General features: G+C 43.2%; 1 protein-coding gene across 6 annotated transcripts in view; it reads left to right on the top strand.

Annotated features, from left to right (window-relative positions):
* plxnb3 (plexin B3) overlaps positions 1-12,992 on the top strand; it is a 38,143-nt gene extending 25,151 nt beyond the window's left edge. For all 6 annotated transcript variants that reach the window (XM_058083489.1, XM_058083490.1, XM_058083491.1 and 3 more), the window contains 28 exons: positions 52-165; positions 1,102-1,192; positions 1,290-1,459; positions 1,528-1,679; positions 1,758-1,863; positions 1,926-2,062; positions 2,246-2,422; positions 2,498-2,660; positions 2,731-2,862; positions 2,918-3,022; positions 3,114-3,275; positions 4,453-4,604; positions 4,674-4,774; positions 4,833-5,050; positions 5,130-5,308; positions 6,532-6,598; positions 6,920-7,066; positions 7,150-7,230; positions 7,294-7,372; positions 7,447-7,550; positions 7,623-7,710; positions 7,784-7,950; positions 8,587-8,747; positions 8,915-9,062; positions 9,160-9,224; positions 9,434-9,509; positions 10,656-10,730; positions 10,798-12,992. In XM_058083489.1, the coding sequence (XP_057939472.1) occupies positions 52-165; positions 1,102-1,192; positions 1,290-1,459; positions 1,528-1,679; positions 1,758-1,863; positions 1,926-2,062; positions 2,246-2,422; positions 2,498-2,660; positions 2,731-2,862; positions 2,918-3,022; positions 3,114-3,275; positions 4,453-4,604; positions 4,674-4,774; positions 4,833-5,050; positions 5,130-5,308; positions 6,532-6,598; positions 6,920-7,066; positions 7,150-7,230; positions 7,294-7,372; positions 7,447-7,550; positions 7,623-7,710; positions 7,784-7,950; positions 8,587-8,747; positions 8,915-9,062; positions 9,160-9,224; positions 9,434-9,509; positions 10,656-10,730; positions 10,798-10,902 (3,522 nt within the window). In that variant the 3' untranslated portion in view covers positions 10,903-12,992. The remainder of the gene's footprint in view (positions 1-51; positions 166-1,101; positions 1,193-1,289; positions 1,460-1,527; positions 1,680-1,757; positions 1,864-1,925; positions 2,063-2,245; positions 2,423-2,497; positions 2,661-2,730; positions 2,863-2,917; positions 3,023-3,113; positions 3,276-4,452; positions 4,605-4,673; positions 4,775-4,832; positions 5,051-5,129; positions 5,309-6,531; positions 6,599-6,919; positions 7,067-7,149; positions 7,231-7,293; positions 7,373-7,446; positions 7,551-7,622; positions 7,711-7,783; positions 7,951-8,586; positions 8,748-8,914; positions 9,063-9,159; positions 9,225-9,433; positions 9,510-10,655; positions 10,731-10,797) is intronic.
* Positions 12,993-13,181: the final 189 nt, after the last annotated feature.

The following is a 13,181-nucleotide window of genomic DNA, read 5'->3' as shown; positions in this document are numbered from 1 at the left end:
AATGCCTGACAACGGAGAAACAACATTACGGATGTGTCTGTGTGTTTGCAGGACGAGGCTCAGTATGTGTGTGTGGTGGACATCGAGGGTGTCCAAGTCAACCTAACAGCAGATGTCCAGAAAACACAGGACAACACACACACCTTCACCTGCAGCCCCCATCGGGTAACACACACATACATCAAATATATATTTTTACATCAGCTAGGGAAACTCACTGTGAAAAACTTTTCAGAAATCTGAAGATATTTAGAGGTGGCCCTCGTGTATTGAGGATATGAAAAATATGCACGTTCTAGTGCAATCAGTTTATTCTATGCCAGCAGGGGGAAAAGAGTAAAAATTCTTTGGGCACCGGAGGTTCGATGTGACTGAAAAAATAAGCAAAAATGCTCATTTTGGCATTTGACTTTGTAAGGTGTGGTCAATATTCAGTATTCTTGTCATTGCAACTATCATTTTTATGATAGTAAAGTAAAGTTAAGTAAAGTAAACTTTAAATGTTTTTAACGTTAAAATAAAATAAAATAAAAAAGGCGGAAGTGAACAAAAGTAAAGTAAAGTAGAGTAAAGTAAAAAAAGTAAAGTTTAAATGTTTTTAACGTTAAAATAAAATAAAATGAAATCAGAAAGGCAGAAGTGAACAAAAGTAAAGTAAAGTAAAGTAAAAAAGTAAAGTTTAAATGTTTTAAACGTTAAAATAAAATAAAATAAAATCAGAAAGGCAGAAGTGAACAAAAGTAACAATTAAGTAACAAGTAACTAATGTAATGCAATGTAATGTAAAGTAAAGTAACTATTTTATTTAAAAAAAATATTTAAATATTTTAAATATTAAATATTTTATTTCTTAAAAATATTTATTTATTTTTATAAAATAAAATAAAATACAAATTTTTTGGTTTTGGGTAGGATTCAATAAGCTTTGCTTCTTCCTACTCCTTTTGGACAAATGGAACTGTGAACTGATTATATGATGCATTCAATTGTAACCTGATGCATGTTCAAATGAAATATTACCATTGCCATATAAATGACAGAGATTAAGCAGGCGGTGTGATGTACACAAACACACTGACACGTTGTCAATACTTGCTATAGTTTGACTATGCTGCCAGTCAACTGGTTTATTCAGCGGCCATCTTCCTGAGGACAGGAACCAGACGCATCGACGCTTTACCTGGTCTTCAGTGTAAGTGCATCACCTGTGTGTGTGTTTGTGTGTTTGTGTGTTTGTGTGTTTGTGTGTATGTGTGCGCACGTGCTAATGTGTTACTTGTGCTCTCCAGTGCAACTGTACAACTGCTCAGTCGGCCAATCGGATTGTTCCCAGTGCTGGGTGGTCCCTAAGGAGTACGGCTGTGTGTGGTGCACAGGAAGCACCGCCCCCAGCTGTGTCTACAACCAAACCTGCAACGGCATCCCCTCAGAAACATGCCCACCACCGCAGATCACGCAGGTGACCGATCTACCTATTACACTCATCACTCTAGTTGCTATGGAAACAGTCAAAGTGTCCATCCATAGGTGCACCCACTGTCTGGTCCTCTGGAGGGCGGAATGTTGGTGACAATTAGTGGCTCCAACCTGGGAATGAGCTACCATGATGTTGTGGGCGGTGTTACAGTGGCAGGTGTGGACTGCCCTCTCCAACCTGAAGAGTACAAAATATCCACCAGGTACACACACACAAACACACACAGTTATTAGATGTGTGTTTGCAACAGTTTTTTCTGATTGTGTGCGTGTCCCTGCAGGGTCGTGTGTATGCTGCAGGCCAGCCAGAAGCAGAGAGCAGGGCCTGTCCTCGTTACCACGGGAAAAGGTCCACCAGGAAAATCCGCCATGAACTTCAACTATCAGGTGAGAAGTTTGGTTTTTGTGTCCTTCTCGAAAGAAAGTCTTGACAACGTTGTTGTCTTCAGGACCCACGTATCCTGGGTCTACTTCCTGATAAAGGTCCGCTTTCTGGAGGGACCAGGTTGACGATCAAAGGACGGCAGCTGTTGACGGGCCAGACGTCCCACCTGAACGCATTCCTCGGAACACAACACTGCTACATGTGTGTGGTACTCTCACTTCCTGGTCCTACTAAATAGTCCTATCCCTGGTTGTGTTCTACCCCTACTTTTGAGTTGGTTTACTATATCGTACTACTTTAATTACCAATTATATTACTTTATTCTCTATAAAAACTGCACTTTAGATGTCTGACATGATTTTGTGTGGTCTTGTGTGTCATCAGTGTGGAGGAGGTCAGCGACAGCCAGCTGGTTTGTCTGACTCTTGCCAGAAATCAAACCGGCAAGGTTCCAATTCGGGTTTTGTTCAGTAAGGCAGAGCGTTCCATTCCCAATGTGACATTCCGATACGTGGATGACCCTGTCATCATGGACGCCATGCCGACGGAGAGCTTCTATGCGTAAGGGGATCCTCACATCAGCCATGGATTCATCTGTGACATGTGACCTGATTGGTGCCGGATTTCTGTTCTCAGAGGGGGGCGGGTCATTTTGGTGAGTGGCAGAAATCTTGATGTGGTGCAGGAGCCAATCATGTCCGTGTGGGTGGAGCCTGTGGACGTCCAGAGAGTGAAACGTAGAAAACGACTGGCTCTTTTCAACGCCAGACAGCAGGCAGTCGTGAACACCATGGACACGGTGAGCAAGACGAACCGGCCAATCAGATAAGAGCTTACACATCTGTCTCACTCTCTTGTCTGTCTCTCAGGTCTCCGAGCGCTGCTCTGTACTGTCTTCCTCTCAGATGACCTGCCCGACTCCTTCCGTCCCCGCAGATGTGAAAGTGAAGGGCGTCTGGTTCCAAATGGACAACGTGCGAATCCATTACGAGAGCATCAAGGTACTGGTTCTATCCCATCAGCTGTTACAGAGAATCAAGTCTGTCTTCCTCTCAGGGCAAGAGCTTCACCTACCATCCAAATCCTCGGCTCTTCCCTCTCAATCGGGAAGCTCCAGATGCTCCATATTACTTCAAAGCCGGCGGCGTGCTCGCTGTGGAGGTTAAGTGACATCTCATAAAATTACCTTAAAAGTCTCGAAATTACCTGGCCTAAAATGTACCTCCATGTTGTCGCTGGTAATGTCCACCAGGGAGAAGACCTGACACGTGCAATGTCCAGACAAGAAGTGACAGTTCTGCTGGGAGACCAGGAATGTGAGGTGAAGACATTGGACAGCACACACCTGTACTGCGAGCCTCCTGAGGTGCAGCCAATGAGCGTGGACGACAGCAGCAGGTTGCCTCGTCTCCAGGTGAGTCTTAACGAACGTAGCAGCGTTAAAACCTCTTATCACATACTACAGTATTAATTGGCCCTGTACCCTAGAAACCGCCCATGAATGATACGGGAAAAAGGCCGAAATGATACTGTGTCAATGCCCAGGGCAGTGATACTGATAAAATATAGAGTTTAACCATGTCCAGTATCAGCCCCCGTAGCTGTCCACTCAGAGCGCGCTGCTCTGGTATCGTGCCCGTGAAACAACCAATCAGAGAACAGCACACGAGTGCTTAGTGTCTAGTGCAGGGGTGACCGGGGGGGGGCAGACTCTATAGTATTTTACAAGTAATAGTCCATTTTTACAAGTAAAAGTGTCATACAATCTGCTATATGTGCACTTTGAGATCATTTATTTGATGTAAAGTGCATTATAAATTACATTTATTATTATTATTAGGTTAGCGCGCAGACCTCACAGCGAGGTGACCAGGGTTCAATTCCACCCTCGGCCATCTCTGTGTGGAGGGTCCTCCGGTTTCCTCCCACATTCCAAAAACATGCTAGGTTAATTGGCCACTCCAAATTGTCCATAGGTATGAATGTGAGTGTGAATGGTTGTTTGTGTATATGTGCCGAAGAGCTGTCTTCGGGTGAGAGGTGGGGTACACCCTGGACTGGTCGCTAGCCACTCACAGGGCACATATAGACAAACAATTTTTGGAGCCCAGTGAGGATAAGCGGTAGAAAATGAATGAATGAATTTTGTAAACAACAGACCACATCAAATAACGAAATTGATAAAACAGCCACTTCCACCATCAAAAGGTTGGCTCAAGCCGTGATGCCAGGTTGTATGTTGAGTTTAAATGAAATACTTTGGAAAGAACAGGCGGGCCGTATTCAAACACTTGGCGGGCCGGATGTGGCCCCCTGGGCCGTAGTTTGCCCACCCCTGGTCTAGTGCTTCTCCAGTCACCAAAAAACCCCAAAAACTTGATGAATGGAACTTTAATTGTCAGACATTGATAAGATAAGACTGTTGATAAAATATTATTGTTGAAATATTTTTGCAATTATTGTTTTTACACTGTTTAGATATAATACATGTAATAAACTGAACATTTTCTGGAAACAAAATGGTCTTTTGATTAAATAGTACGTGATAATAAGCTCATGATTAAATATTAATATATCTTTGTCTGTCCCAGGTACTGATGGGATACTTGCAGGTAGACTTGGGAATGGTTCAGTACGACAGCGACCTTCTGCTGCTTCCCATTCCATTGGGTGCTCAGATCGGTTTGGGGGCGGGAGCGGCTGTCATACTCCTTTCCGTACTCGTCGTCATACTCATGTACAGGTGAGCAGACACACAATAACATGCAGGAAGTGTCGGAAAAGATGTCATCTGATGATGTTTGTGATGTAGGAGGAAGAGCAAGCAAGCCCTCAGAGACTACAAGAAGGTTCTGGTGCAGTTGGAAACGTTGGAGATCAACGTGGGCGATCAGTGTCGCAAAGAGTTCACTGGTAAGGACAAACTTTCGTTGTGTGAAAATTTGGGCTATTTTTGTTCTTTCCCATGTAGATCTAATGACGGAGATGATGGACCTGAGCAGCGACGTAGGAGGACCAGGTCTTCCCCTTCTGGACTATCGCACATACGCAGAGAGAGTGTTCTTCCCAGGCCACCAGGCAGCCCCTCTCAGCCGACACCTGGACCTACCGGAGTTCAGGAGACACACGGTGGAACAGGGTCTCCAGCAGCTGAACAACCTGCTCAACAACAGGCTCTTCCTAACCAGGGTGGGTGTGGCCGTGGGCGGGGTAAAAGGCAGCATCTGACGACTAACTTGCTAACTTCCACTTCCTGTCTTTTTCTCAGTTTATCCACACGCTGGAGGCTCAGCAGGGCTTCTCACAGCGCGACCGCGGTTACGTAGCCAGTCTGCTGACCATGGCGCTACACGACAAGCTGGAGTACTTCACCGAAGTCATGAAAAGTTTACTGCAGGATCTGGTTCAGCAGTACGTTGTCAAGAACCCCAAACTCATGCTAAGAAGGTACGCAGAACCAAAGATATGTGATTTGGAACATTATATTATATTGTCCCAAACCAAACAAGTCCTTTTTGACGCAGGAAAATCACTCACGTTTGAATCTTATTCCACTTTCTGGTATTTTTGTTTACACGCCTGACTGGCGGCATCTAGTAGCACGTTTTTGTCGGGGCAAGCTACGAGACATCATCATCAAAACCTACCTTTTGAAGAGTCACTTAACAATGTTACTCTCTTGTTATCATCGATAATACGCATAGATTGTGTACGTGTGTACAGCTTTAAACAGTGACGCTATCAACAGGTCGCTGACCATTCCGTCATTCATTTTCTACCGCTTATCCTCACGAGGGTCGCGGGGGGTGCTGGAGCCTATCCCAGCTGTCTTTGGGCGAGAGGCAGGGTACACTCACAAGGCACATATAGACAAACAACCATTCACATTCATACCTATGGACAATTTGTCAACAATTTCCCCCTCCCTTCTCATGCAATGGACTATTCCATGTTAAATCGCATGTCTGGAAGACGGGAACGAGAGTAAAATTGTTGGCGCACCGCACGAGTGGAGTGCCAACAAGTACACACCCACTCAACAACAGCGGGCTGTGGGATAGGTGCAGATTCTGGAAAATCTAGAAAGCTTTCTGTGTGTGTGTGTGGCAACACCTGTAACATTCATTCAGTTTCTACCGATTATCCTCACGAGGGTAGCGGGGGTGCTGGAGTCGAGAGGTGGGGTACACCCTGGACTGGTGGCCAGCCAATCCCAGGGCACATATAGACAAACAACCATTCACACTCACATTCATACCTATGGACAATTTGGAGTCGCCAATTAACCTAGCATGTTTTTGGAATGTGGGAAGAAACCGGAGTACCCGGAAAAAACCCACACGTGCAAAAATGAGAACATGCAAACTCCATACAGAGATGGCTGAAGGTTGGAATTGAACCGTGGTCTCCTAGCTGTGAGGTCTGCGCGCTAACCACTTGACCACCGTGCAGGTAGCTGACCAGCTGATATGTATATTCAAACATGATACACCTGTATTGAAGGACAAATGAGCACACTGAATGGAGATCTGCTTTGCAAAGAAACCCACCCTTGCAGCCCACCACCACCGCTTCAAAAAAAAAGAATCCTAAGGGAAACCATGTGACCTGACCAGTTTCAGCTTGTTTGTCCTGACCTCTGTCCCCCACTATTATTACTATTATTTCAGGACAGAGACGGTTGTTGAGAAGATGTTGACCAACTGGATGTCCATATGTCTCTACTCCTTCCTCAAGGTGAACGTCTATTTCTTATTATCTGATATCTTGTCTGTCCTAACCACAGTGACAATACATTTGCCTTGTTACCTTGTATTTGTGTATGAAGTACATGCAGCCTTAACTGAGTTTGGGTATATAATCCTCCATCTTGGCAGTCAAATGAATTAATTCGTTGAGCAGAGCATTAAAATATATTAAATGTTTCTGATTTTTTGCTCGCTAGTACTAGCAAAAAAAAAAGATTTATAATACAGTTTAATTGACAAATATTAATATTTATTTTGTTATTATTTTTTTTTATTTTTAACCACTTTGTGTGTCTGTTCTATTGTGTAGGAGGTGGCAGGGGAGCCCCTCTACATGCTCTACCGGGCCATCAAGTACCAGGTGGACAAAGGTCCAGTGGACGCAGTGACAGGAAAAGCTAAGAGGACACTCAATGACAGCCACCTTCTTCGTGAGGACATCGACTACTGTGCTGTGGTAACCGTGGCGACACACAACATACAGGATGAGAGTGCACGGTGTGTGTTATTAAGTGTACATGTGTGTGTGTGTGTGTTCAGACTCTAACAGTGCTGGTGAAGAATGGTGCTGAAGTTCAACCTTGTCCCGTCAAAGTGCTCGACACGGACACCATCACACAGGTACCTGTCTGTCTCGTCCTCACCTGTCTTGTCCTCACATGTCTAACTGCGTGATGTGTACAGGTGAAGGACAAGATCCTGGACCAGGTCTACAGAGGAGCTGCTTTCTCTCAAAGACCAGCAGCTGACAGCTTGGATTTAGGTAAGCGGGCCTTCTCACCTGAGTGTCATAGCTGTGATTGACAGCCGGACTTCTGACTGTGGCTTGATCGGCAGAGTGGCGTTCTGGTCAGGCGGGTCACCTGACGTTGTCGGATGATGATGTCACAGCCGTGGTTCAAGGTCGCTGGAAAAGACTGAACACGCTGCAGCACTACAAGGTAGAACCTCCATCATGGTGGACCTCTGAATGCTGGCCCCGGTTCTCCTGACCTTGTCTCCTGCATCTTCAGGTTCCAGATGGAGCTACGGTTGCTCTGGTTCCACGGTCTCAGAGTTCCAGTGGCACTCGTGTAAACCAGGTGTTTCAGACTGGAGAAAGTACGAGCCTTGCCTACCTTTTTAGAACCTGTGAGAAGTAGAAGCATAAAAAAACAGCTTCTTGTCGCCGTAGAAACGCCGATGCTGGAGAGTGAAGAAGAAGAGGGGCTTCGACTGTGGCATCTGGTGAAAAGCAGTGAAGATCCCGAAATTCCCAAACACAGGAAGAGCAGTATGAGGGAGAGAGAGAGAGCAAAGGCTATACCTGAGATTTACCTGACCAGACTGCTGTCCATGAAGGTAACATAACATGCTAACATAACATTGTTGGGTTGGGTCTTCTGTACCGCTTATCCTCATGCTGGAGCCTATCCCAGCTGTCTTTGGACGAGTGGTGGGGTACATCCTTGTGGGGTACACCGTGGACTGGTGGCCAGCCAATCACAGGGCTCATATAGACAAACAACCATTCACACTCACATTCATACCTATGGACAATTAGCCAATTAACCTAGCATGTTTTTGGAATGTGGGATGAAACACGGGAATCGAACCCGGGTCTCTTAGCTGTGTGGCCTGTGCATTAACCACTCTAACACTGTGCAGCCCTTCAGGGTTAATTGAAATGCTTTAATGTCAAGAGATTGACATAAGCCATTTTATTTTTTGCCTAAGTCGACATTTTGGATTTGATTGATTGATTGATTGATTGGTCAAACATGACGAAGGCCAGGTCCAGTCCAAGTAATTTTTATTGAAAATATAACCTACGGCAGAAGATATAAATGTTATGAAATGGCTCTATCGTCTGGTGGGCAGACTGGACATCGACATTTCAAGAAGACTTAATTGACCAGACTGTGCTTGAAGGCATCACTCATCACTATCAAATATATCCTGTATTGATGACCAACGTGTCCATCCGTCTACCTGAAGGGAACACTCCAGAAGTTTGTGGACGACGTCTTTGTGGCCATCCTGAGCACCAAGCGTCCTCCTCCCATCGCAGTCAGGTTTTTCTTTGACTTCCTGGACGACATGGCGGAGAAACACGGTATCGATGATCCAGAGACTGTTCACATCTGGAAGACAAACAGGTGAGACAGTGACCAGGTCCACTGTTGCCAACCTTTCAGTATATCGCTATAAGTGGCTCGCATCTAATTTGCATGTGCTTTCACTTTTGAGTCCCCAAATGCCAAAAAAACTTCCTAATATACATGTGTACGTGTCTCTAACATGTCTGTGTGTCCTCCTGTGCCAGTTTGCCTCTCAGGTTCTGGGTCAACATCCTGAAGAACCCTCAGTTCGTTTTGGACGTCCAGGTCACGGACAGCATTGACGCTGTCCTGTCCGTCATCGCTCAGACATTCATTGACTCGTGCACCACATCAGAGCACAAAGTGGGACGGGTGTGTCTCTCGCCTCTACATTTACATCTTACATGTGTGTGTGTGTGTGTGACAGAGAGAGTCATGTGACCCATGCGACTGCTTTCTGTCCTATCAGGACTCTCCAGTCAACAAGCTGCTCTATGCCAGAGAAATCCCTCGCTACAAACAGTTGGTGGAGAGGTGAGTTACCATGGAAACGTGTCCCCTGTTGTAAAGTTAAGCATTTGCGAGATGTCCACTGCAGCACAGTTACTATGGAGACACACTATCTCATATCATGCAGTTACCCTGGAAACATGCATCCTTATCACACAAGACGTGTTGTGTGTGTGTGTGTGTGTGTGTGTGTGTGTGTGTGTGTGTGTGTGTGTGTGTGTGTGTGTGTGCAGGTACTACAGTGACATCCACAGTGCTGCATCTGGATGCTACCAGGAGATGAACTCCACTCTGACTGAACTTTCTGGGGTTAGTGCAACTCAACTATGACAATGTTGTATTAGAACTATTTTGTGACGAATGTGACATAACGTTCTGGAACTAGAATATTCTGACTTTGACTGGCTGGGTGTACCTGAACGTGTTGTTTTGAGGAGAACTAGGGACATGTTTGTGAGTTGGAGATACATACTATATACCGTATTTTCCTGACTATAAGTCGCACTTTTTTTTATAGGTTGTCTGTTCCTGCGACATAAATGACAAAAGTGTTTATGTTACATAAACACTTGACACCTTTTCTGTTTATGTTTATTTTTTGTATAGCTGAATTGTGTTAGCATATCTTACACCTATTCAGCCTGTTCTCTATTCTTTCATTATTGTTAGAACTTGGCTTCCAAGATGACGTAATGTCTGTTTTGGTAGTAGTAGTTTGTAAAACAAAAAATGCGAATTATACTCCAGTGTGACTTATGTATGTTTTTTTTCTACCTAATTAGGATTTTTTTGGCCTTGTGCAACTTATCCTCTGGAGCGACTTATGTATGTTTTTTTTCTACCTAATTATGCATTTTTGGCCTTGTGCGACTTATCCTCTGGAGCGACTTATGTATGTTTTTTTTTACCTAATTATGCATTTTTGGCCTTGTGCGACTTATACTCCTAAGCGACTTATGTATGTTTTTTTCTACCTAATTATGCATTTTTGGCCTTGTGCGACTTATACTCCAGAGCGACTTATGTATGTTTTTTTTCTACCTAATTATGCATTTTTGGCCTTGTGCGACTTATACTCCTAAGCGACTTATGTATGTTTTTTTTTCTACCTAATTATGCATTTTTGGCCTTGTGCGACTAAAACTCCAGAGCGACTTATGTATGTTTTTTTTCTACCTAATTATGCATTTTTGGCCTTGTGCGACTTCTAGTCCAGAAAATACGGTATATATGATGTTGGAATTGCACAGTTTAGAATAAAGTTATAAAAGGGCGTCCAGATCAGATATGATGCACACGTGATAAAGGAATAGTTCTAGAGTCGCCTTGATGCACCAACTCTCCGCTGCATCTGGCTTCTCGCACGGCATGCTGGGTAACCCTGCTGACGCACATGAAATCAGGTGCTCCTCTCACTTTTAAAACTGATGTAGACTATTTTGTCTGTCTGCACAGAGCTTTGCTTCCGAGATGAACAGTCTTGTTGCACTTCATGAACTCTACAAGTACATCAATAAATACTATGACCAGGTAACACACACGCATGTACATACGCACACATCTGCACACACACTGACTTATTGTGTCTGTCTCACAGGTCATCATGTCACTGGAGGAGGATAATTCCGGTCAGAAGATGCAGTTAGCCTATCGACTGCAGCAGGTTGCCGCCCTGGTAGAGAACAAGGTCACGGACCTCTGATGACCTGCGACCTTCATCATATGGAAACTCAAGGGGAACACTTCCATCAGGGGCTCTGAGAGACACTGGAAACACAGCACTGTGCGTGTGTGTATGTGTGTGTGTGTGTGTGGATGAAGGCAAAGGTCCACTATGACAATCTAAATTGCACTACAGTCCTCATCACAAAGCACAAGTGGTCACATGTTGATGACATCAGACATGCTGTCATCAATCCTTCAATTATCTTCAAACCAGCACGACTTGATTGATAACACTGTCAGGGATTGGAACCATCTTTTCTGTCTGATCCAATTTCCTGACCTTTTCACTCAAAATGTCTCCTGGTCCAGGATTGGAGAAGTTACCATGGAAACATTTTAGTGCTATTTAGTGCATTTGGTTCTGTTTGCATTGAGATTTGTTTTATGTATGATTGACACATGTCGGGCCACCTCCAGTCAGCTGTGTGTGTGTATATGTGTGTGTTACTAACTTATTGAGTGTACATACTGTAAGCCCTATTTAAAGTTATTTATCCCAGCTGTGCCTTCACTCTTGCAGCTAGGTGGCGCTGTGTGAGCTGACAGCAGCTTGATGTTTAAACAGCAGGGAAAACAAGAGTGACAACACAACTCAGAGGCTGCGTTGTTATAAGAGAGCTAACGTCACGACAAACAGAGCTAACATTCGCCTGGTGACAGAATGTAGAGGCCATTGTCATTACGCAATACGTACCTGAAACGCAAACGCTTCTACGCATGTGCAGAAGGCATCTCCATCCGCTAGGCCTATTTTTTTCTGCAGTCACGTTAGACATGTGTAATCTATACCGTCTGTTTATATTTTTTTGTGTTATGACAGTAATATATGTCACCCCCCTCAAAATTTTTTTTTTTATAACATAATCTATCTGTACATAATCTATGTACAGATGGATGGTATTTCTAGCTATGGTAAACCTAGCTAAATCATCTCGATTAATTCATAATTGCAATATTAGACTATTTGAATATAAACATTATTAAGACAAAGTCTTTAATTAGAGTCACTTAAAAATAACCCCCAATCTATTACATATGTAAAGTATGGTTATTGACCATTTATGTTCATACGTTTAAAAAAAAACTACCACAGCACGTGACGTGAAGCTATGACAGATATTTTGCGCATGCGCAGAACCAATCACGTTTCCAGCACGGATTGCGTGACAACACGAGCACATATTTGTTAGCCAGCTAACATGACAAGTGTTAGCTTGGATGAGACTATGCTAGCTACAAAGATGTTTTTATGGGTTTTAAATGTGTAATACAACTAAAACAGTTCCATCTGTTTGCATGTTAGCAATGCAAATGTCATTCACTAATGGCATGCTATAATCTCGCTGTTTTAGCTGTGTGATGCTTACAAAGCACATCCAGCACTATATGCTAGCTATTTGAACTACTTTGCTAACGTAACACGCATGTTGTTTTGTTATCATCAACCAGCTGGCATGACTGAAGCCAAAACGATCTACACAATGGAGATGACAGCAGGAAAAAAAAGCAATAATAATCACCACACGGCTGTTTTTCATGATAGTGTTTCCCAGCTGACTTCACCGGTGTTTATTAATGTACATATTCTTATTATGATGCATCCTTTTATGAATAAACAGCTCATATGATAAAAGATAAAACATTTAAATGGACAGTCCAAACTATCTAACAGAAGGTTCCTTCTTCTGCGATGTTGCTCTTCCTTCCAGACTTTTTCTGTTTTTGCCTGCTTTGTCTTTGTGGACTTCTTGTTATAGATTTTGCATGCATGTGAAGATGATGAAGAATTATGGTGCTTCTTCCAAGATATTTTGGTCAGAAAGATGATGATAATGATGATGATGTGTAACAGGAGTTTTGACCTTTGACACTGCTGATCTTTGTACAGTTTTTTGAATGAAATGATTGTCTTTGTTACTTTTTCTACAAGGGACAAAAAAAAGAAATGCAGGATTAGTGTCATCTTTTCTACTGATTTTGAGAATGTGATGTAAATAATGAGAACGCTGAGGATGATGACTGATGTTTTTTTTAAAGAAAGGCCAAACACTTTGTAACATGACAAAAAAAATAAAGTATAATTTTTAACATTTCTCTCTGCTCACCTCTATCATTAATTTATAATTTACTTTCAAAGATATGTAAATAATAACATGGAATCCAATTCAGAATGTTAAAATATAAAGTTGTAATTGTTTAATGATTTTTTTTTTTCTATAGCCGGGTGTTGTTGTCCAGTGCGCATGCTCAGACCAT

The sequence above is a fragment of the Doryrhamphus excisus genome, chromosome 10, assembly GCF_030265055.1.
Source record: "Doryrhamphus excisus isolate RoL2022-K1 chromosome 10, RoL_Dexc_1.0, whole genome shotgun sequence".
Lineage (NCBI taxonomy): Eukaryota > Metazoa > Chordata > Actinopteri > Syngnathiformes > Syngnathidae > Doryrhamphus > Doryrhamphus excisus.
Note: the sequence above shows the minus strand (reverse complement) of the source record. Positions and strands in the feature narration are given on the sequence as shown.